Source organism: Populus nigra, chromosome 1 (genome assembly GCF_951802175.1).
Source record: "Populus nigra chromosome 1, ddPopNigr1.1, whole genome shotgun sequence".
NCBI classification, from domain to species: domain Eukaryota; kingdom Viridiplantae; phylum Streptophyta; class Magnoliopsida; order Malpighiales; family Salicaceae; genus Populus; species Populus nigra.
In genome coordinates, this window is record NC_084852.1 from 15,715,182 (window position 1) to 15,740,426 (window position 25,245).

The 25,245-nt window shown below is 34.5% G+C and overlaps 1 protein-coding gene across 2 annotated transcripts; it reads right to left on the reverse strand.

The window, feature by feature from the left end:
* Positions 1–2,773: 2,773 nt before the first annotated feature.
* On the reverse strand, positions 2,774–18,172 carry LOC133698009 (uncharacterized). 2 transcript variants are annotated; one of them, XM_062120875.1, is made up of 18 exons: positions 17,680–18,172; positions 16,654–16,902; positions 16,125–16,315; positions 15,865–16,036; positions 10,634–10,771; positions 10,384–10,561; positions 9,478–9,623; positions 8,900–9,076; positions 8,560–8,670; positions 7,547–7,666; positions 7,262–7,418; positions 6,697–6,860; positions 6,461–6,547; positions 5,458–5,786; positions 4,812–4,893; positions 4,391–4,530; positions 4,011–4,260; positions 2,774–3,459 (listed from the first exon to the last, which is right to left on the reverse strand). In XM_062120875.1, the coding sequence occupies exons 1-18, from the start codon at positions 17,971–17,973 to the stop codon at positions 3,130–3,132; spliced, it is 3,315 nt and encodes a 1,104-aa protein (XP_061976859.1). In that variant the 5' UTR covers positions 17,974–18,172; the 3' UTR covers positions 2,774–3,129. The 2 variants fall into 2 exon arrangements, with proteins under 2 accessions (XP_061976859.1, XP_061976853.1); XM_062120869.1 differs by having other exon boundaries at positions 4,011–4,284.
* Positions 18,173–25,245: the final 7,073 nt, after the last annotated feature.

A 25,245-nucleotide genomic window follows, 5' to 3' on the forward strand; every position in this document is an offset into this window, starting at 1 on the left:
TGCCTAATTTTCTTTCTGATACAAAATATTCCTTGCTCCCCAAGTTCCTATCACCAACTCAACTTCCTATAAATTGAAACAGGCAACACCTTGCCTTTCATCGTCAAGACAGTTCTTCACCTTTTTTCCTTCCAAATTCAAGCCCGCAATCTGAAGTAGGCAAGATGAAGAGAGAGGGACGCCCACATGGAATGGTTAGGACCTACACGATCTTGCCATCTCCATGGAACTCTAAGCCTTCAGACAAAAAATTCAACAAGTTCGATGCACCTCCAACAGCCGGATTGTTCACCAAGGTCCCATCAAAGCCCACAAACCACTCCAAGTTCACAGGAAAATACTGTAAGCCACGGTGCACAGGGTGTCACAGGCACCCATCTTCCAAGTCCAAGGACAAGACCAAGGGATCCCACAAGGTAAAGTCACATGATAGGGTCATGACCTGGGGTGCCGCATTTGCATTTTCTGGGTTTTCTGCGACGGCGATGCTAGACCATTTGGCTACCAACGATGAATTATTCTGGTAATAATTAATTTGATCCTGGCTATTTGGGCGGGCGCTTTCACACTGGAGGGGACGTCGTGAGGGGAGACATTGATTCACACTTGAAGATTTCAAGAAATTACAGACTTGGATCATGACGTTAAAAGCTTCGGTGCTGGTTATGATAATATCAGTATATAATACAATGAAGAAGAAGATGGCCGTGTTTATATACGAGTTCTTGTGACGATGGATCCTTGTTGGACCGACATGATGTTGAATCAAGGTTGTAATACATGATATGATCATGTATTAAATGCTATCCTTTAATCACTAAACTATCCTTTCAGTTTACAAAAAATCTTATATGTAAACCTAGCTACATGCAATAAATGCTAATTTGAACTTTATGATGTGTGTATGTATGAACCTTATCTTACGCCCATCACATTTAAATTTGAACCAAAATTTCCTCTCACTTTCCAAAAAAATAAAAGATAAATTATCTTATTTGTTAATGGAAGAAATTGTTCATTTTCCTATGATAAAAAGCTGATTTTTAAGTTGTTGAGCTTATCGTTGTTCTTGAATGTTGAAATATTAAACTACTGAGTTATAAATTAATTAAGAACACCAGATTGAACACATAACTTTTATCTAAGAATTCTCTAATATGTTTGCATATTTTGTGAGAATATTTTGTGGATCACATACAAAACAACTTGTTTTTGTGACCATATATTTGATAGATAGATAGATACTCTAGTATTAATAATTTCTTCATATTTTTTTAGTAGTTTGTTAATTTTCCAAGTCCAAATAATCATTTTCATAACTCAATTTTGAATCTCATTTTTGTATATATATTTTTTAAAAAATTAGAATTCTTTTTTAAAATATGTATTTTCAGTAAATTTGAATCATGTTGTTATTTTTATTTAATTTTTGTGTGTTAAAAAATAAATCATAAAAAATACAAAAATACAAAAAGTGAAAAAATATTAAAAAGATAAAAATAAAAATATAATTAAAGTTGAAATTAGACCAACAATCATCAGTATTACGGGTAAACAATTGAGGAGTTTGGGTCATTATGAGGATTTAATTGAAGAGAAATTGAAGGAAAAGGATTTAAGAAATAATTTATTTAAACTTAATTGAAGAGAAAAGGTCAAAATGAAGAGTTAGATGAGTTATAATTGCATAATTTTGAGAACTAGGGATGAAGGTAGGGGTCTAAACCAATTTAAGGATCATCAATTCATTCCCTCCCTATACACCGCCGAATCCAGCAACCATGAAACCAATAGCATGACCCAGCCATTCTTTTTTTCCCCTATTTCCAGAAACAATTCACAAATAACCATCATACCAGCCTTTCCCATCTCTTCCTTCTACCACCTGAAAAATCTAACCACCACAACACCATCAACAGCCAAAAAAGACCATCATCCTCCCTCACAAACCCTCAGTCGAAGCCCACTGACCCATTAATACTGGAAATTCTTTTTAGTCTTCAATCAACACAACCAGGCCACCATCACCATTGCGGTCCTGTACTTGGATGGAGGCCACCACCCTTTTCTCGCACTTGAAGGACAGTGCTCCGATGCTTGAATGGGGAGGTGTGATTGTTAACTAAAAAACAGATGGACAACACAACCACTGAAATGGGAAGTGGTCATTTTCCTTGAGAAGGCTTTGGAAAAGCTGGATACTAGAGGAATATTCAAATTATTGATCCTAGGCACTTTTACCTCCCAATCCAATTGCTATGATATCCAAGAGGGTCATGTTAGAGAATGGGGGGTCCTGGTAAAAGCCCTAGCTGCCCATGATCTCATCTTCGAAGAAATGATTTGAGTATCATCAATCTGTATGGAAGGGGACTTGATCAAGGAAAACAAATTACTTCTGGACCTAATCGATAATGTCCCTATAGACTGGAGACTTTTTAGGTTTGCCCAAAGAAAATCGATGCTCTTTAATATCCTCAGCCGGTAACTTATCGTCTAGAGTTCAGCGGAAGCTTCATTCTTACTGCCTGCATTAGCTATACGCATTCATTCAGCTATGAATAAAAAGATTAGCTAGTCCCATACCAGTAGCTAACAAGCACCTCAAACCCCAGACCGCTTTCACCTGTTAAATCCCATCGGCTGCTGTTAGTTGATCTAACAGGCTAGCCATAAGATCTATAGAACATAGTTATTTCCTAGCTTGATGCAATTTCAGACTCTAACGTAATAATCTAACAAAAATCATAAATAAAACCAAAGAGACCACATCTTCTGCAAGTAAACTCTTGAAGGATCACCTTGCTTTGCACAATCAACAATGGCCTTTGTTTGCCAAATGCAGGATGTCTTTTCAATCGCAAAAGCAAGTCCATTCTCTCCTATGATCTCAAAACAAAATGCTCATATACATACAAAAATGCAAAGCCATAAAAAAGCGGCCTAATGGTACAACAACAAAATTTCTTTCTTTGTTTCTGTATTACCCTTCACCTGTTAGCAAGATCACTTCCCTTCAAAGATTGCAGGCTTATTATCTGCAGAAACTGAATGCTCATTTCATGACACCTCCCATCACAAATGCTTGTACAAGATGTCTTCTAAAATTCTGATGCTTTTTACACGTCCTCAATGTCTATGAGATCGCTTTTTTCTGCCAAAACGTGGCTCTCCCTTCTCCCTGCTCCTCCTATATAAGATCCTCATGGCACAAGATATGAAACCTATAGCAGCCATGGCATAAAATACTCTGTATGGCACCAAGCCCAAACCAGCAACATAGGAATAGTAGCCGGCGAGCAAGTAGATGAAGTCCAATCTCACTTCCTTCCCAAATATTTCTGGGAAGGAAAACATGGAGTTGAACTCAGGCTTTGAGTTGAGGATACCATGAAGAATGACACCAATGCAAAGAACTGAATCAAGGAACCATGGAAAGCTATGACCCATGCCTATTCTCTGCAGTCACACAAGTTCCACTATTAAGGACAGATCATGTTCAACCAGAAGTGCAAGGAGCACAGTGCATACACCATGAAGATCTTGGTGCTTTAGTATCCTTGTGAACTAGAGATGAATTTATGTAAGGTACAATATTATGCAAGCGCACAGAATATGCAAACACCGTAGATTGAATATCGTGCAACAGTAATCACATAACTGCACATCCATAAACTATTTCTAAATTCATGTGAAGCATATTTGATATTTTATTTTTTACTGAGAAGCAAACAAATCTAACATATCATTGAGGAGCAATATATTCCATTTGAAACCATGCATGAGAGAGGGAGGGAGGGAGGGGGGGGGGGATGGGAGCTTTTAAACAATTATAACATTAGTTTCTAAAGTTGGAAATTTGGACGCAGCTTATAGTGGTCATAAAATAATGTCTCAGCTTGAGTTGCCAGATCTATGGGTTATAGTGGCTGTGCGCCACCGCAAAAAAGCAAAGCAGATGGTCAAACTAAGTCATTGCAGAAGTGATACATTCAATACGTTATTCATACCTGCAACCAAGCCACAAAAGAGGGGACAAACATTAGCGCTGCAAGAAGATGCAGAATCAATAAACCATGCCGGTGATGGAATATCTCTAATTGGGTGTCCCCAAAACTTCTTGAAGAGTCAGGACTACTGGAGCTGTTCTCTTCCAGCTGGAAATTCTGGTCGAGTCCAGCATCTTGTTTAGATGCAAATTGCTGAGATCTTTCATTCCCAACATCTTTAAAATCAAGCAACTCTTTCATTCGTGCATGGCTGCGAAAGGAAGCCGTAAAAAAACTGTTACACAAACATGGAGAAACGCTTAGGACGGGTATCACTTGTTCTGAAAATGAAGTGAATGCGCAACAATGATAAGTACAAGGAATTCAAACTTGAAAAGTACCTGCACAACGCATTATGACAGCACAAAGCATGAGACAAGATCAATATGAATAAACCCAGTGCTGGTTGGACAAAGCACCCCAAGGTAATAGCAGTCAGTGCAGTAACAAGTAACGGATTGATTCTAAGAACCCTCACAACCTGCTTTATGAACAAGTTAGATCAGGTGAGCCAGCTAATGCATAACTTGTGCCCATAAATTTGGGGAAAACAAATATAAAAGGAGATAAATATGCCCCGTGACCATGAGAGAATAAAGAGAAATCAGCACAAATAGATCACCGAACAAAGTTCTACATGCTTTCTGTAAAGTGGAGTGGTTTCCAGTACAAAGGACTACTTAAACTCTTGTTATGCAGCTGATTATGCCATTTTACATCGAAAATGGAGATGACACAATGACTTATCCCAGAGTACCTTACCTTTAATGAAAAGAAACCAGAGGATAAATTAACAAACCAATGAAGAAATGCCAAGCAAATATTTCCTTCACATTCTTGCCACCTGCAAATTATAAACTCTTGCTGTTCAGCATCAAATGTGATACTTTAACATATTAATACCAAATGGATAACTCAATTGAGGTACAGGAAAGAAGCAGGAGTTCCATTATGCTATGATAAAGAGAAAAAAAAGAAAAAAGAAAAAAGAAAAAAGAAAAAGAATCCCATCTTAGATCCTGTGTGCATCACATGATTATCAGTTCCCATTGATAATCCGCAGACACCACTAGGGTAAGGTTGTGGATGGTGATGGTCAAAATAAATTTAATTATGCAAAAGAAGTTAGTTATGGGCATATAATATATTCTTTAACAGGAAGGTCACTTCTCAAAATGTTTCCAAATGCACTTGAAAAATTGTGAGACCCTCTTGCTTTATTTAAGCAAAATAATAACCAATCAGATATGGAATGATAAAAACAGCAATTTTCTTTTGTTTTCATTCTCTCCCTTTCACGCCGCCCCTCCTTCCCCGGAGGGGTCTTTGACTAAGACAGTTGAAATATTGGTAAACATGTCATCCATATCCACATAGTATGGAGCACAGAGAGGACAAGCATACCAACCTTGACTTGATGAAAACATGTATGATTGCAACCCCATAGAACACCAATTGTGAAACCAATACCAGAAGAATTACAGATCCATTTGCAAAAACATAGCAAATCATTGATACGAAGACGAAGCTTGCCAATGGTGGAAGTGGTTGAGACTTTAGCAAGGAAATGAACAAGGAAAACAAAATGGGTACGAAGCCTAGAAGCAAAAATGGCCATGGAATTCTCAAATTGGACTCAACAGCCACCAGCATTGAAGGCATGGGCAGATCAAGATCCCATGCATGTGCTTGTCGCATCAGAGCAAAAAAGATAACCGCAATGGAGAAGCCAACTATCTGCATTAAAGAAAACTCATGACATGATATAACTTTGATTTCCCAAGAAGTAACACTAAGAATCATTAATATAAGCAAGTCATCATAACAGCAATAAGCCATTCCCATCTCTTGGAGCATCTGATTTGACAAATCACTACTTTTCTTTTTTCCTTTAACAAATAAACCCATGTAAGCATGTCTCCAACAAGATATAATCCCATATATGTAAAGGCTCAATGTCTATATGGATAAATTAACCAAGCAGGAAAATAATAATGCATCCACGTCTCTATCCAATTTAGGTGTTTCTTACCTCTGCATTCCACATTAATCCTGCAACTGAAAGTCTTTTCTTTTGGCCTTGTGTTTTAAAGCAAAAGGTACCACAACACCATTGCAACAACATTACACCACATCCTCCTCCTAATTAAACTCAGGTCTGAATTTTCATTTTATTACTCCAGTAACTCTTCAATGATTTAAATCATACCAAAAGGCCCAACCAATATCTAACCACAATTGCATGCTTAAGGAATTGCCTTTAAATGACATGTTTCAAAGAGAAGCAGTAAAAATAATAGCAAATTACAAGAAGAAAATATAAGAAAACAAAGGCACTTTCCAAAATTAACATTAAAGTAAAAAAAAAAATTGATATTATGCAGAAAATTCACAGGAGGCTCTAGAATCACCTGTGAGCTATACAAAAGCAAAAATCTGCTAGCAGCTGCAGTTTCTGAAACAGCAATTCTTGCTTTATACGAACAATGAGGATCAACCTGAAGAAGCATACAGAAATAAAGACCTCTACTTGTTAACAATTAAAGCTAAAGCATTACATCTATATATCTACAGTACAAGAGTACACATGCAACCACTCTCATAAGAGTTCACACACACACACACAAACGTGTAAACACCATCATACCAGTAACATAATGGTGGTTTTTTCAGACCCCTGGGTAGAACTCCATAGGGCAGGTGAGGAATCAACCATAATAGTTTCACTGAACAAATTTGGAAGGATGTGAAGACCTGATGTATGATCCCAGGCAAGCGCTACTGGTGGGAAACACCGCAGTTTACAAAGCCCTGAATACCAGGAAAGCTAACTTAGTGGAAAAATGACACACGTGTAGGAGAACCTTCAATTGTAAATAAATCCACATGGAATATGATAAATGATAGCTGTCTACAGGTTTATATCATATAACCTAAGGGATTTGTATCCAAGTCAAAATCAAATTACTGATATGGGGCATGGAATGAGTTCTCAAGAGTTCAAAACCCGCAGTTCAAAGTGCAGTATTGATAAATCCATCAGTGAAACTAATTTGAGCAGTGAAAATGAAGCAGTGTGGAAATCCATGATATCTTATAGAACGCCTCAGACAGATTTGGAGCAATTATGCATGCTTGAGAACAAGAGGATTACATGTAGATCCATAGATATTAAAACAATTGGCTGACTAGAAATAAATTAAATTCCTTACTACTGTTTTCCATGTCTCCAACCTCTTCTGCCAGAAGGCCAGACCTTTGTATTCCACACCCTGTAGTCGTCAAAGATAAGGAAATGGGCAGAAGGCCTAAGCTAACAGTGAATGATAAATTGAGAGCTAGGGGATGATCCTCCTTCAAAAGTAATTCCTGCACAAATAGAATTTATGAAACTTTCAAGGCCAGTTGTCTGAAAAGGCATGATTTAACTAACCCATTATTTTAAGATTCCATGTCTTACAACCCTAAGAAGTACACGTATTTAAAAAAACATTAACCTTCTGAGAATGGCTAGATAGAAGCATAAACTGAGCAGATAAATCTCTCTTTCCGTCATCTGGGTTAAAGAACTGACCAACTGCCATGGAAGCTGCTGGTGGAGGCCTGCCTGAAATTGTCTGACCATCAGAATTAATCACATCAATTACCACCATTTCAAAGCATCAGTGAACAAAAGCATAAAAGCACCATTCAAAAGAATGCAGAGATGAGAAAAGGCTGATACAAACAACCCTAGTATAAGAAGCAGTAACTCAGCTCTTTTGGTGATTGAACTACTGGTGGAGATCATAATCTGAATTGCCAAAAATCAAAGCATGTGATTTACATATTAGTTGAACCATTATTGGTGTGAGATATTTTTTAGGTTCTCCAATATTTACTTGAAAGAGCACGTGTATGGAGAAACATGTAGGATACACAAAAGTAGGACACAAGAAGGCATCGTTGGAAGGAGAGATAAGTTGTTAGTAGTTAGGGGGAAGAGGGGGACCTAAGTTAACGTGAAAGTAAGTAGTATTGGAGGATTTAAAATCTCCCAATTTTGAGGCAGATTCGATACATGATCACATGGAATGGCACAAAGGATCCACATAGCCAACCCCAACTAGTTCAGGATTGGTGATAGTAGATGAAACTATTATTAAATTACAAATTTATTTGCCAAGCTAATTCATAATCACTCCTGTTGAACTGGCAGGCGTTTTCAGTGGACATGCAACTAAGATTTGATCGAGGTTAATTCACAATCCTGTTACTAAGCAAATCCTGAGCTGTTCGTGAACAGCTTGGTGTAGTTGCAGCCCAGAGTTGTTTCCCTTCCTCCAAAGTTAATGTTTACAGCTATCACTAATTTGACAAAACAAGGCAAGGCAATGATGTCAAACATATGCTCCTAAAAAATAATCTATAAGAGGAATAGAACTTTGAAAGAAAAGTACAAAGATACAGACTAATTTGATGCAGAAACCATTCATGGAAAAGGAAAAGAAGCAAGAATGGCCAACAATACCGGACGAGGAGCAACTGAGACAGTCAAGAATCTGAAACCATGCATATCTTCAGGACTCAACCAGAGTACAGCAGATGGAGGTGCTTGCTCGGTCTGACTTCCAGGTTCAATCTGATTAAAAAAGAGAGAGAGAGAGCATATTCAGAAATAAGAGCAAGTCTACAAAACACTTGAGAAATAACAGTCCAGCTAATCTCTAAAAGCTAGAGAAACTAGACCTCATAACATATCATAAATTTCCCTAATACAAGACACAGAGGGAATATAAATGACAGGCAGCACCAAACATAATTATGGTAAATATATTTACATGAAAGAATGCAATAAACATATTTAGTACCTGTCTTGGTGCTGGTCCTGATGGAATCTGCACCAATTTTGCTGTAATCTCTAGAACCCTTTTACTTGCAGCCATTTCTGAAGCAGATTTCCCCTTATCAGGCCATAAATGAAGTCTAATCCCAAAACATGGAGCGAGATTTGTTACAAACATGAAGTGTCCTTTTCCATCTGACCCCTATGCACATAAATTGCAGATAAGTAACTCCACATTTTTTAGAGTGGTCTATCAGAAAGAAAAGGTCGAATATTTAAAACCACAGACCTATCTTTAAATGCACAAATTCAGAAGCTTGAACTACAAAGCCTAGAACATTATTCAACGTTTTTAGATTATTTATCAAATTCCAGGACAGTTAAGTTGAACATGTATTGAGGCTCATTTACATACCAAATTTAAATGAAATTGAAAGGAGAATTATAACCAGGTGCCAACCTGACTTAAAATGGGAGGTAAGACTTAAATCAACTCTTGAAAATTAGCAATTAAAACATTTACATTTAGGAGTCACGTTGAAGAGAAAAAATATCAGTTAAAACGTTTTGGAACTACTAATGAGAAGCTTTAACGAAGCTAACCAATTTATGTATATCCAACCATCGTCTCCTTCCATCCATTGCCAAAACAGTCATGGTAGTTGTCTGGATATATAAATCCCTATCAAGGCCATCATCATTCCAGTGAACATTGTTGGGGCAACTGGAAAAAGTATGCACTTGAGAACCTGCAAATACAACATGGACTGTCGCTTCAAATTTATAATTAGTCAAAATAAATCATTGACAGTTTGAAAATAAAGTCATATAGTTATAAGAAAAACATTGTTGTCCACATTATGCAACCTAAGAAAGAGTTCTGCCAGTTATAATCCCAAAACCAAGCACACACACTCTCCTTGTTCTTATACTACTCATTCTGCTTTCCAGCTGTATTTCACATGATAAGCCACTTTTAAACAGCTTGACTGTCATCCAGTGGTCAAACAACATGGAAGAAACCCAAGGATTTAACAGGTTCCAAATCACACTTATGGAATTCATCCGCAAAACATTTTTTAATTTCTTTTTCCTTTCCCTTCAAAAACCTGTTAATTCTAAATATAGATGACAGCACAATGTGGATGTAATATCATCTCCCTTTACTACAGTACTAACAACAGGCATATATCTAACTATAGATCTTTAATTAATCATTCACTTGTCTTTGTTGCTAATATATTTGCACTCGTGAATTCTTTCTCTTTCTAGTTAATTCTTTATTTCTTTATCATCTCAGTGAACAGGAAAAAAATTGAACATTTTAATCCATCAAATTTCTCGCTACTGCATGTCACAAATATTTATACATTACCTAAATGACTTCACAGAGTTTGAAAGTAGTTCATAAAACACAATCATTTATTTTCTTCAGCAAGCTTTCTTACAGAAATTATAAAACTTCAATAGATGTCAGCTGATAAAAGATAGAGTCAAGATAGACAATACCAGTTGCATTTTTCACGTCCTTTAAGGGAACATATGTTGATCTATGAGATGACATCCAGTTGAAACTCTGTGGTATCCCACTTCGAAGCATCCTTGCAAATACTGCAAGTCTCTTATTAGCTTCAGGAAATGGCTGGCCTGTTTTGGAGTCTATCAGACTAAGGAGGGTATGTGACACCTACATGGAACATGTACATTTCAGCAATGTTTGTGGTACAGGCATGTATTCTGGTAGAGACCGCACACTTACTTGCACAACTAACTGGTTGCACCACAAAATAGCCTGATGTTCCATTGACAACCAAACATTTTTCATTCCTGTACTACTTATCAAAAAACCATTGGTGGGTGGCACAATACCATCGAGGGACTCTAACTTCGTTCTAACCTGAAAGTCAAAATGTAAAAAGTTTTACCATATGATGAAAAAGTAAGAGCATAACAAAAAAGTAAGAATTATGTCCAGCGCAAATGATTGATATATTTTATGTAATAAAAAAGCAGAGCAAAGTACACTTTTTTCAGGTGTTAAGTTGGATAACTATATTTGAGAAAAATAATAAAAAAGCATGGACTGAATGAACTAGTGTATGCTATGATAAGTAAAGCAAGTGGCCAAGCATCTACATCAGAGTATTTAACAAAAGAATGAAACTTTTGGAACACTTTTCACGACAGATAATCAATTATACATTAGCAAGCATGCTGGACTTAGTTAACCAGCTCTATTTTGCTGGCAACATCTAACCAACCTCTGTAGATAAGTGATCCCAAAAAGGGGAAGAAAAAAAACCCCACATTGACATCCTCTCATACACTCAAGTAAATTATTAATAAACTAAGGCAAAGAAATGGTTTGGTTTCTAGTATTTACTGCAAATTGAATTTTAACTATTTTCAGTCATATTCCAATTTGATATTACAAAACTTCATCAGAAAGCATATCAACAATGAAAAACAATTCTGATTCCATATGAAGAGCCAATCCAACATGGGGTGTAACTGAGCCAATGCCAGAGTATACAAATGCTCAGACTCAGCTTGGTAAATATCAAAATGGTGGTTGAACTCAGCTCAAGTCATCTTGTTAGAACTTAGATCATTAGATATGTAGTGGAATTGAGGTCAGCTCGATAGGCTTGAAAACTTTTACAGGTCCAAACTTTTGTTTAATCTCCAGCACTACGCCGCCGCGAGTAGAAGTTCAAATTAATTTCAAACATAATAAAAATTATGTTAATATTGTTATGTTTTATTAAATATCATGTTTTTTAATTAAGAAACATATACATGATTTTTTTTAATCTAAATGTTTTTATTTATTTTATATTGGAGGTTTTTTCTTTAACTAAGAACAAATGGATTTTATTTTTATAAATACATCATGGAAATAAAACTTATTTATTTAAAATATTAAAAAATAATGATAAATTACAAGAATCTCTTTAAGACATCATCAAATTTAAAAAATAACTACTAATTAAAAAGCATGAACTAAACAAAAAAAAATTAAAAAAAAAAGAGAGAGGGTGATATTTAAAATTTATTTGTTTTATTAACAATTTGTTTATCAATTTGTTGGATGAAACTATTATGAGAATCACAAAAGAAAATTTTAGTAATAAAATAATATTATCATAGCCATGCCAAGGATGTGTTTCAAATATAAAAACAATACATTTAAATTTGTTGGAGTCTATTTCAATGTAATCAAGTGACAGTAAAAAAGTTTGCAAAGAGAAGGGAAAAAAAATTAAACTTGAGGGAAAAAACAAAGACAAATCATGAAAGATCAGGAAAAAAAAAATTGTTCAATAATTTTATTAAAAACAATATCATGTTAATATTATAAAAAGCCTTTTTTAAATATATTACAAAAATTTATTTCAAATCTTTCAAAAAATATAAAAAAATCCAAAAAATAAAAATGGGTTAAAGAAAAGAGGGCAGACGTCTCGCCCATTGAGAGATTAAGTGCCTCACACGAGGGCTTGCAAAGCCAAGCCCGCATGTCTAGACCTTTGACTAAAAGGACAAATGATGCATCATCCATTTTTTTTTTGTTTATTATGTTGATGACACGTTTGCTATTGTGGTTAACAAAATATTAGGCGAGAGGAATATGCCCTAAAAATCTATTTTTCAATCAATTTTCATCTAAAAACACCATAAAAACCTATATAAACTACTCAACAACCTTAAAACATTCTAAAATCACTCACAAAAATAAAAATCAACTAAATCCATAAAATCGAAACCAAACTCAATCTACCTTCCCTGTAGCTTTTTCTCTCCTCCATTTCAATAAGTTTCTCTTTCTTCTCTCTAATTTAAGAACAAAATAAATTTTTGGGTCAAAATAAAAATTCTAAGAATTTTGAGATTGATCATGAAGTTTCTACATGTTTTACATTTTTGTGCTCTTACTTTAGATTTTGTATTTCTAATTCAATTGAAAATTTTATCTCATGAAATTAGGCCTAAAATAGATCAAATCAAAAGAAAATAGTTTTAAGAACAAAATTGAAAATAAAATAGATAAAAAAAAGGATGGCAAGTGAAGTATTCTTTTAGTTGTGAAGGTAATTCGGCTTTCTTGAGCTTCAAAACTAAGAAAGTCTTTCTATAACTGCCAAGAAAGTGAACAAAATGGGTCACCTAGAGATGTGGAACATTGTTTTTGTATAAGAGTAATAAAATAAGTAAAATGCCTAAGCAAATAAAATAGACAGCTGTCATATCTACCAGGAATCCACATCCTCTAGTTCATATTTTCACCACACGTCATCCTCTCTAGAGTAAAAGAGACATGTAAATATTATTCCATAAACAACCCAAGAAACTGTTTTATGAAAGCTAAATAACAATAACAAAATAAACTAAAAGGAAAAGGGTTAATAATAGTGTATTTACTGTAGCTATATACTCAAATCCACTTTGGATTATAATAGTAGATTTACAAATTTGCCCCTCAAAACCAAAAACAATTGGGTTAGCTATTGAGGTAGGAGAGACTTTTCCTTCTTTAAAATACTCTTGGGACAAAAAACTTAGACCTTGCGTGTAGGGATAGTTTCGGGATTTCACTTTTTCAAGCATAGTTAAATTACTTACCTGCCCTTAAAGTAAAAAAAAACCCTTGCATTTGGTCCAAGGTTAGTTTATTTTTTTATCTTGTTTTTTTTTAATATTAAGTGTGTTAAAGGGCAGGTTTCTCTTTTACATTATATTAGATATATATAAAAAACTTGTTAACGAGTGCGTTGCACGCGTGATTGTTGGCCACTGTCTTTAGGCAGCACCCAGCGACTAGACAAAGGCTTTCAAGGTGCAATCCGATTCATCTCGACATTCCCTCCGTCATTGGCTGACAGGTGTTGTTGACAAGTATAGTTTAGCGCCGACAACCTTTTGTTTCTTCCTTTCTCTCTCTCCACCAAGGTTTCCGCACCTTGCCCCCTAAATTTTTAGAGTAGTCACTCAATTGCTTTTTTTTTTAAATTTGATCCCTGTTATTTTGATTCCCAGTTTTTTGTCCTTTGCCCTTTTGTAGAGTTTTGATTTTTTTTTTCATTTTAATCCTTCAATCTCAATTTGTCATATGTTGTTTTTTCACTTTGATTCTCTATATTTTTATTTCTGATTTTTTTTTCCTTAACCCTTTTGTGCACTTTTTATTAGTTTTCAATTTCACCCCTCAAGCCAAATTTATGAAATATTATTTTTTTCAATTTAATCCTCATTCTTTTGATTTTTTTTATCCTTTTATTCAAGTTTTTTTCTCTCTAGTTTCACCCTTCAATCTTACATATGACCTCTAATTTATTTTGTATTTGATTTTTATCCTCATTCTTTTAATTGTTCTTTTTAGTTTTTTATCCTTTTATGTTATTGTTTTTTTATTCAATTTCATCCTTCAATCTTTGATTTGTTAGGGATTGAGTTCTTCGATTTTTTGTGTATGGTGCTTCTGATTAAATAACACGAGTCATAGGTTTGAAAAATTAACATGGATCAATATCCTTTTTTTTGTTTATTTTCTCTTCCAATTTTATTGTTCGATATTGGTTTTTTTTTTAAAAAAAAAAAATTGGTTTTGTAGTTTCCTTCGGTTTCTATCGAGTTATCCTGATCTCATGACCCAAGCTGCAAATTTGACGGGTTAACTAAAGTTGACTCAACCTTTATTACCCAGGTTGCATATTTATCATGCTACTCTAGGTTGACTCGAGCCAGTTTTTTTTCTTTTTTTTATCCAATTTCATCCTTACAAGGTTTTTTTCCTAGTTGTCATGTCATGATCACTTCTTTTTTTTTTAACTTTTTATGTTTACTATTGTTGCTTTTTTTATTGTCTACTTACAATAAAACCAACTTATTAAACTCAGTCGGGTCTATAACTCGAGTTGTTGATTTTTCTTCTTTCATTGAAACATAAACATCATTTTTTATAGGAAAAAAATTTGACCCGCAGCATAGCACGAGCCCACTTCTAGTTACCCTCTTATTCATGAACTAAGTACAGGCTCACTCATCTTTTCAATTGAACCTAAAAATTTGATCAAACTTGATTCACCATCATGGTCGAGCTCTAAGACGAGTCAATCTTGAGTTACTCTGTTCCTTTTACAGTCGTCATCTCATCATATTTCCCAAACAGATCAATGGAAGAAAAAGTTGAATAATTGGAAATCTTCACTAGAGTGAAGATTGCTTTTAGAAATTATTCTGAGATGCAACAGCAAGAAAGAAAATTAGCTAACTCTGGCTGAAGCAGTGCAGAATTACCAGGGGCTTGTACCATATGCAGAACATAGGGATAAACAACAATAATCATACATATGAAACTTCACATCAATTTGACATTCTTTAGCTGTCATAATTTAGGTTAGTGGATGTATAAAGGGTTTTGCATCAACATCGGCAAAAACAGATAAAGTGCTCTACGAAAACACCTAACAATCCTTGTTCAATTTAAATACTCCCACCCCTTCAAAGAAATAAAATAAATGCTCCTGTAACGTTCTGTGTAACTTCACACAAATTAAGAAAACTCAATAAATATCATGCCAACTCACATTTTTTGCGCACCTTTTTTTCCCAAACAAATCATTTAGTCTGTTAACGCTGAATGGGTGGTTAAAGTCTTTTCCAAATGAGGGGATAGTATGAAATAAAGCGGTTAATTATTTGACAGGACATGCATTTTGAGACAAACCAACATAGAAACCCAAAACCCAAGGGGGTTTGGTCTAGCGGAAGCAAGCTAGGCTTGCAAGTGGGGTGGACGCTGCTGAGATTCTCCTGGTAATAGGAGGTCTCAGGTTCGAATTCCAGCTTGTGAAAAACAACCCTTGGAGAGGGGGCCCTACCCAAGTTGCTCTCGGCCCCGGAGTGGTAGCTCACTCGGCCACCATTTTAAAAGAAAAACAAAACATAGAAACCCAAACACTCTATGGAACAAAGGGAGTGTGATTATACCTGATAATCGTTATAGCCACCAGAGATGGAGACAACAACTACACGAGAGAGTAATGGATCAGACACATAATGTCCTGTCTGAGTCGTTTGGACCTCATATCCCTTTCTCCATTCCTCATTTACCTGGGAAAAATAGTGACCCAATGATGGCTGCAATGCCACAGGAGGTGATCTGGATAAACGGGTGAATTAAGTGAAAAACTAATCGATGAATGAAATTTCATACAGATACATGAATGAGAAAAGGCTGCAAAGCTCACTGGTGTGGTGTTGAAAGAGTAAGAACAGTCTCGACAGCTGCCTTCCTTAAACGAGGGTGGATGAGTGCAGCTCTAGCAACAAAACCACCCATTGAATGTCCAACTAATATGACACTTTTTGGCAAACTACCATAGGCAGCAGCACCTTCTTTTTCTCGGGCAGCACGAGATTCTTCATATTGATCCAGAATCTGCATGCGCGACCACTTAATAAGTAATTGAGGAATTGAAGTTTCTAATTGTGAGAAAGCAGGGTATCGTAAGATAACATAACCAAAGCAGGGTATCGTAAGATAACATAACCAAGGCATGTTTGATGAAGTTCAAGCATAAGTAAGGATGTAGAAAGAGAACCTAAACAAGGAACAGTTAGTGAAACTAAAACCTTCAAGATTGATAAAAGGTACTTAAATGCATCAACGGCATAAATTGATGGAAGTTCAGCAGGTTGTAAAGAAGAAACAACTGGATGATTAAACTAATTTGGTGTGCTATTTGCAGATCAAAATGTAAACACAATAAGAAATACCCTGTGGATGGCATAAACAACATATTCTGTGTGCTCTTCCAGTATCCGACCATCCATTGCAGAATGTTCACCTTCAAGGTCTACAGCAAACCAATCCAGCCTTCTACTATATTGATTAGGTAACTGGAAGCCAGCTATATCCATATCTTCCCCTCCCTCATCGGGAGTCAGGGAAGCCTCTTGATAAAATGCCTGTTCAAGTGGACCTCCCTGATACGCCCTATCACATTCTGCAGCCAGGGATCTAACCTGTGAAGAGACCACCATAAAACTATAGCTCAATATTTCAAGTGTTTGAATGTGCAGATCCTTCTTACACCAAATAAATGGGGTTGTCATGTATGATATACATCTCATCTTTCCACTTCCATTTCTATAGGTTACAGAATATGCAGTTTCTTCTGCCAAAAAGAAAGGTACGATAAAGAAACTCAATCGACCAATTTTTAACCCATTTTTACAACTTGTTGATTTACATATAATTCAACAGGTTCAAGATTTTTCTATCCTTGCTAGGTAGGACATTCGTTTAACATCCGATGACCAAAAACGGATTTTAGACCAGAATCTTCCACTCGTAATCAACATTATTTAAGTACGGCAAGGCAAGAAACTAAAACCCCATTTCAACAACTCAACATGACCCGTAATTGAATCCGATAGTCAAAAAAAAAAAAAACCTTAAAACCCATTTATATTATTTCAGAACACAAACAATCACGTAGATAAAATAAGAACACGCGGCATTTACATAACCCTAGATCTAATTTTTTAAAAAAAAGTGTAGTTCAAGATCTCATTAAATTAATGCGAGCTGGAATTACTCATTGCAAGATCTCTTAATAAATAAAGAAAAAATAAAAGAGCAAGGTCTCATTTAACTAATGCGAGCTGGAATTACTAATTACAAGATCTCTTGATAAATAAATAAATAGAAAGATCTCTTTTAAAAAAATTGAAATAAAAAAAGAAAAACAATTAAACAACAGCGAATCCAAAAATAAATAAATAAAAAGTAAAGCTTACCTGTTTGTAACTGCCACCATTTCCAGGAATAAAAAGAAGAGGAATTCCACTAAGCTGCTTAAGATGCTGATTAAAATCAATCTTCTTCCAACCTTCATGGTATAAATACAATCCATACTTAGCAGACGACACGGCGCCATTTGTAGAAATAGGAACGTAAGTAGGATACATGTAAGTCATTATGCAGCCATTGGAGATCGGCTTTAATAAACCGTACAAAGCAAGGATTCCGATCCATGCTGATACTATAACTACTATTGCTACTCTGATTTTGGATCTCAATCCTTCCATCATCTTTTCATATTTGAGGTTTCCCAAATTATAATATATTTAGCTGATCTGATTTGGAATGGGAGGGTGATCGGAGGGAGATGCGCCCACCGGAAAGATGCTAAATACGGTAGTGATGTGCTGATGGAAAGTGGAAGAGCAGATAGTACTACGCTAAAAGATGGTTGGATTAAACTACACTGGCACTGGGAGCTGAGTTGTAGGTAAACAGTTTTATGAACATCCCTCTACTCTTGAGATTTTCTTAATGCGACCTCTTTACTTTTTAATATTTATTACATCCCTCTATTCTAGACATTTTCTTAATTTGATCCCTCCAATGAGATTCTGTTCAATTTTCTCGTAAGGTTGCATGTCATGAGAGGTAAGATTGACATGTGGCAAAAACTTAAATTTTGAAAATCAGAGAAATTTGTATAAATTAATAAAATAAAAGTGAAAAAAAATAATTTTTAAAATATAAAATTTTTCCCTTAACTATTCTGAAAAATTTTATGGTTCTCAAGTTATAATTAATAATATTTTATTAGTTACTTCATGACTTACTTAAAAAAAAAAAGATTAACATAAAAGAAAAAAGAAAATAAGTCTTGATTCACCAAAAATTATAAAAATATCTTCACCTATAATTTATTTCCTACTTATATCTCTTAATTTCTTTAAAGTAAAGCCCAATAAATAACAAATAAGAAATCATTATTCTCTTTAACATATTTATTATGATTTTAAACTCAAATCTACAAAAATATCAATTCCTTATCAGGAAAAAAAATCCAATAAAAAATGAAATAAATATAACACACAACAAATCACTTGTATGCCTAGAACATACAACAATCCACACCTATTTTCTCCTCTGTTTTTCACATAAAATCTTACATTCAAATATTTGCAAGATTTAAACTACTATTGAAAAAATATTTGAAATAATCTCATAACTTCTTCTGGCTATTATCTTTGAATGATGCAAAACCATGTATTTTACCATTATCAAGTTTTAAATCCTTAAAATGAAGATGAGAGAATTCTTATGGAACTTTAAGAGTCCAATTGTGTAAACTCCTCTTTGTTTTCTAAGGATTTACATGCATGTATTCATATGTTTGTATTACTTGTAATCAAATTGAACCTTCAAATTATAAAAATCTCTAATTTCATTTCAAATTAATCATTAAAACTTTTTAAAGAATAAATAGACTAAGTAATACGATTCATGCAAGGGTTAGATAATCAGATTTAGATTTTAGCGTAATGTTACCTTTTGTCCAATATACATTAACGCGCATAATTTTCAATTTAACCATCGAATCAAGCTAAAATTTTATCAGAAATTTTCAAAAGTATTATTCAATATTGGGTTAAAATTTCAAGTTAATTGGAGTTTAGAAAAACATTACGATAAAGGCTAGAATGTGTTGTATATATTTTTATATTTGTTATCTTTTGACTTATGGACTTTTTTAATGTTCTAAAATTTTTCTTTTTACCTTTTGCTATTTCAAACCAGTTTAGAAAATGATTCAAAATGATACAAGAATATCTAACAACTTATTTTTAGGAGTTTACTAGTTCTACTAGAATCTTTAATGGACAACAACATAGCTTTTAAATGTGGCAAAGATTCATATAATGTTAAAAAAATCATTTTCTTACAAGAATTCCTTATTTATCCTAACTATACAAGAAAATGATGGATGATTGTATTTAATAGCAGATTACTTTGCTTATTTTGGATAATTTTTCTTTCCATGAATTGCAAGGATTTTACGTTATATAAGGAAGTTAAAGGGTGGTAGAATATGGGATCTAATTAGAAATTAAAATAAGAGTTGTCCTAGTTAATTTGAGACATTAAGGAGTGGCTACAACTATCCTAAGCCTTCTAGATGTTAAATTCAATCGTAGAGGATTCTAGATAAGAAAAGCAATTGTTTTACGCTATTTAAGCTTGTTTCATGAATAACTATATTTATTATTTAGATTTTATGTTATTTTTATTATTTTAGACTTGTTTTAGTTTTAATTTGGATTTTTATTTTAATTTGGGTTCATGACAACCCATTAATCATTGTTTAGGGTTTATTACTAATGTTGGCCTTTAGGTTTTTTTTTTTGTGGGGGGGTTTTTGGTTCGTGATCCATTAAGGTTTCTACGACTGTTTGTTAAGCTTATTAAATTGTTTATTGTTGTCAAATTTAAGTAGTCATGGATTATTGAATAAAATTATTGGTTTATTTAGTACAATATATTTTTTCTTTGCTGAACAAAAAACAATTGAACTTTTCAAAGTATAAATAACTTTGTGGGTATTCTTTGTATACTATGAGTTTCTAATTCTTTATAATCAACAGATCCAATTCAATTCCAATACATTTGGTTTTTTTGATACATGGTTATCTTTAGGTCAAGGTTTTATCTCAAATCTGATTTTTGAATTTTTAAGATTATGTCAATCTTGCTTGTGAGTTTTTGGATTTTAAAGAACTTTAAAAGTCCAATTGTGTAAACTCCTTTTTATTTTCTAATGATTTACTTGCATGCCTTTTCATATTTGTATTACTTGTAATAAAATTAAACCTTTTAAATATAAAAATCTATAATTTTCATTTTATTCATATATAAAACCTCAATTCAAATTAATCATTAAAATTTTCTTTAGAATAAATAGATTTAGAAATAATTCACTCAATTCTAAGTCCATCATTTATTCATCCATAAAAACCATCATTCTAAACCTTTGACAATAAGATTTAAAGAGTATCCTACAGTGGCAAAAATAAGAGCAAGGGAGCGAGATGAAAGAGCTAATGATGGTGATTGTGGAAGTAGAGAACATGAAGAAAGGAGCAGAGAATATAATAATAGAGTCATGGAAAAAAAATTGAAAATGAACTATTGCAATTAATTAGGGGATTTCATAAGATTTTAAAGTTTAGGTTAAAGAATTAGGAATATTTAGGTTTTAAGGTTTTTTTTATCAGTTTCAATTAAAGAGTTGAATTATTATTTTAGGTTTGATTGTTTGTTTTTCCTAGATAATTGTGGAAAGGGGCTCGATTATTGCTAATGTCTTGGGTGGATGTTTTATGCTAAATGATTTTTTTGCTTTCATCCTTGCATTTAATGGTATTTTTACTATTCCTTTGTTCCTATATAACCTCAATTGATCTGTATATGGTTTACATTTTACTGACTATTATGACTTATGCATACGATTAAGGATCAACCATAAAAACACTTATCTACATATCTGAGCCTATTGTCTCAGTTTTGCACTATTCAAATGTGCATGTTACATTCTTTTATGTTTTGGAATAATTATTTTTTTTTATTTCTACCTCTATTTCTCTCTAAATGGAGGAGGTCAATGAAGAGAAATCTTGCTTATGATAAAAAATAATGTCATGCTCCTCTAATTGATAGCCCATGTTATAAAGGCAAGTCGAAACCTTAAAATTTTCAAAACCCTGAATATTTTGACGCACGTGCTCGCGCGACTTTGATGGTGATTTTTGTTCGTTCGTTTGATTGATTCTTGAGAGTCATCACCTAGTATTTGGTTCAGGGTCACTAGGAAACCCGAGTGTGCTGGTCTTTGTTAGAGATTCACGGGTAAGGGACTGGTTGTGTGTAATAGCCCGGCACAACATGTTGTATATTGTCCGCTTTGGGCCTTATGGCCCTCGTAATTTTGTTCTTGGTGATGCGAGCCCGCTTCTAAGCCTGACGCCTCAAAACACGTACAACATGTTAGCAACCAGCACTACTAATAAGGCCAGTTACTAAACCCTCACCTGCGCGATGTGGGATATTACAATCCACCCCATTTAAGGAGCCTGACGACCCCGTTGGCACAACCAGACAGCCAGTGAGGTCGACTCTGATACCAAATATAACAGTCCGGCCCAACATGTCGTATATTGTCCGTTTTGGGCCTTATCGCCTTCACGGTTTTGTTCTTGGTGACGCGAGCCCATTTCTGAGCCTGAAACCCCAAAACGCGTACAACATGTTAGCAACCAGCACTACTAATAAGGCCAGCTACCAAATCCTCACCCGCCGATATGGGATATTACAATTCACCCCTCTTAAGGAGCCTGACGACCCCGTTGGCACAACTGGACAGCCAATGAGGTCGGCTTTGATACCAAATGTAACAGCCCGGCTCAACATGTCGTATATTGTCCGCTTTGGGCCTTACCGCCCTCATGGTTTTGTTCTTGGTGATGCAAGCCCACTTCTAAACTTGATGTCCCAAAACGCATACAACATGTTAGCAACCAACGCTACTAATAAGGCCAGCCACTAAACCCTCACCCGCCGATGTGAGATATTACAATTGTGGCTAGGGAAGGTATTAGCACCTCTAGCGCACCCTACCTAAGGTAAGCTGCTTCGTGGTTTGATGTGATTTAAAGATTTTGAAAGTTATCTTGTCAATGACTTCTTAAAAAGAGAAGAAAAGTTTCCCTCAATAAGGAGATCATTATCTTATCAGGTAGAGAAAATCTAATTGCTCTAGCATCAATAAAAAAAAAATGAACTTTTCTATTTAATATCAAAAGTACATCTTACGTATAAGATCGTAATCCTAGATACCAAAAGAAAAAAAAATATTTTTTTTTATTTTTGAAATATTGGCCTAGTTCTCATAACTTTAATAAACTTGTTTTTAAAGCCGAAAATGCATGCTAAGACATATTTTTTTTTAAAATTTTCTATATTGTATGAAACTACGATATGATTTTTTTAAATCTTTGAGAGACTTGACCATATGCATGAAAACAAAATATTTTTTTTGTTTTTGTTTTTCAAGATATTTTTTTTGCAACATTTCGTAGAAAATCAGGTATTTTAACCAGATTTATATTTTTACAATATAAAAATACAAACCTCAAAATAAGTACGCCAAAAATCACAAATCTCTCTGTTTTTTTTTGGTGGGTTACTAGCCTAAAGCCAATGACCCGGCTGACTAAGGCCTGCATGCGTGAACTACGTATGTTATGCTTAGTGTGAAGGTAATTAAAATTACCTTTGCACAGTGTTATGTAACTAAAAAAGATGGAATGAAAAAGAAATTACCTGGTGTAGGGAGGCAAAGTCGAAGACGATGGCTGGACGATTCTCCTCTCTTTCTCTCTATTTTTTTCTTCTTCTTCTCTAGTTTCTGGTCTCTCGTTCTCTCTGTTTCTGTTTTCTATTCTTCTTGCGGCCTTGTTCCTTCCCTTTCGTCTATGTCTTCTCCTCTCTCTTGGTATTCTTCTGTCTGTTTTTTCCCTGTTTATGTTTGTTTGCTTCTTTCTTTACTGGTTTATTTTTGGTTTTCCTCTTCCCCTCTATCATTTTTTTTGGGTTGGGTCCAACTCAGACCAGTCAAGCTAAGCTAGACCCAGCAGCCCAGCCTGGTCACTGGTCCAAACCAGTGACCCAGCTGGCCAGCAGAGGCACGCGCAGTGTGTGCGTGCACAGTGAAGAGGTAATTAAAATTCAAGCTGCACAGTGTCTATGTAATTATAAATGAAAGGGAAGGGAGTAAAAAGCTTACCTGATCTATAAGCATTGCTAGGTGAAGCCTTTCCTGAGCTTGTTGCTGGAATTTTAGGAAGAAGCTAGGATGCCACTCACTGCGTCTGGCTTCCCTTTCGTTCTATCTTCTCCTTTTTATTTCCCCCGTTCGTGTCTATCTCCTATTCGCTTACTCCTTTTCTTTTTTCTTTTTCTTTTTTCTTCATGCCTCCCCCTTTTTTTTCTTCCCCTGGAATGCTTTGTTTCTGGTGCAATGACTGCTGAAGATGGAGCTTTGGAACTACTATTGAAGAAGAAGTTGAGGGCGTGCCTTTTGTTTTTCACTTATTTTCATTCGTCCCCCTTTTGTCTCCCTTTGGGTTTTTCAGTTCTTCTCTCGTTTTCTTTCCCTCTTCTCTCTTCATTCTCTGTGTTTTCCTTCTTTTTCTTTTTTGATCATGGCCTTCCTTTAGCTTTTATAAGGCCAGAGAATGCCATGTGGTGGTAACAGTCAGCTTGGTAACGACATGTAGAGGGTTAGTAGTCGTGAAACATGCCCCTTAACTAAGCAATTTAGTGTTTTTGCTGTTGAAACATCTTCACTGCCTTTAGTGCTGAAACAATTGCTGAGGAAGAAGTCAATAAACATTTGTCCAAGAAACGACTTCGTTTTCCAATTCAAATGGCTATTTTTGATTTGATCCTTGGGGTTTCGTAATTTTGTAATCAAGCCCATGGATAAATTGTAATTGGACCCCTGGATTTTAGCACCATTTACAGCACAATCCTTGTTCTTTTTGAACTATTTAATTCAGTCCTCAATTGCTCTAAACTTTGGTATCCTCTTCTCACTGCTATTATTTTTTGTTTTCTTCCACATATTTTTTTTAATTTTTGATTTTCTTCTTTTTTGTAAGGGGACCCAAAAATGGGTATAAACAACTTTGAGCTTAAAAATCTTAGTTTTGAGCTCGTTGCTATAATTGGTGTTGAACTTTAGATCTTATAGGATGATAGTGATGAGAAAGTCACAGATATGTAAAGGGAAACAACATGTAAACTTAAGTTTAAAGTTGGAAAAAAAGAGCTGAAGAGTAGTTATAGGATATGAAGTTCAATTCCTAACCGATCCAATATTGAATAGTAAAATTTTTTTAAAAAATCAATGAAATAAAAGACACAAAAAACAACCGAAGTTAACTCGGGTTAATTCGTTAAGCATTATTCTTGTGTCATGAGATCATGATAATTTAATGAAAAGTAAACAAAACAAATCATGAAATTTAATTCTCAATTAAATCAATATCAAATGATGAAATTGAAGGAAAAAACTAATTAAAAAAAATCTGAGTCACTTGGGTTAACCCATCAAACCTGAGATTCGTGTCATGAGAGTATGATAGCTAAATAGAAAAAAAATTAATATTAAAAAATAAAATTAAACAAAAAAATTAATTGAAAAGAAAAAAAACAAGATATATTTATTTTATGTTTTGTTATTTGATGTTGGAAAATGAATGTGCTCATTTGTGATTATTTCATTTCCTAACAAACTCTCTTGGTTTGTTCTTAAATGAATGTGCTCATCTTTTTTTATTAACGTGGGTGTCTGAGCCAGCTTGTGCACCTTGACTAATCCCACGGGCTTTGAAGTTATTGACCATTTAAGCCTCTAGTGGCTCTGAAAGGACTCAAACTCGTGATCATTGGGGAGCAAACCCAAGACCTGACCAGCTAAACTACCCCTCAAGATTCTCATCTTTAAA

Coding starts and splice junctions, on each gene's coding strand:
- LOC133698009 (XM_062120869.1), bottom strand. CDS start 17,973: ATGATGGAAGGATTGAGATCCAAAATCAGAGTAGCAATAGTAGTTATA. Junction 5,787..6,460: donor TGCTTTTGTATAGCTCACAG/GTGATTCTAGAG, acceptor TCTTTAATGCAG/ATAGTTGGCTTCTCCATTGC. Junction 4,894..5,457: donor CATGTTTTCATCAAGTCAAG/GTTGGTATGCTT, acceptor TATAATTTGCAG/GTGGCAAGAATGTGAAGGAA.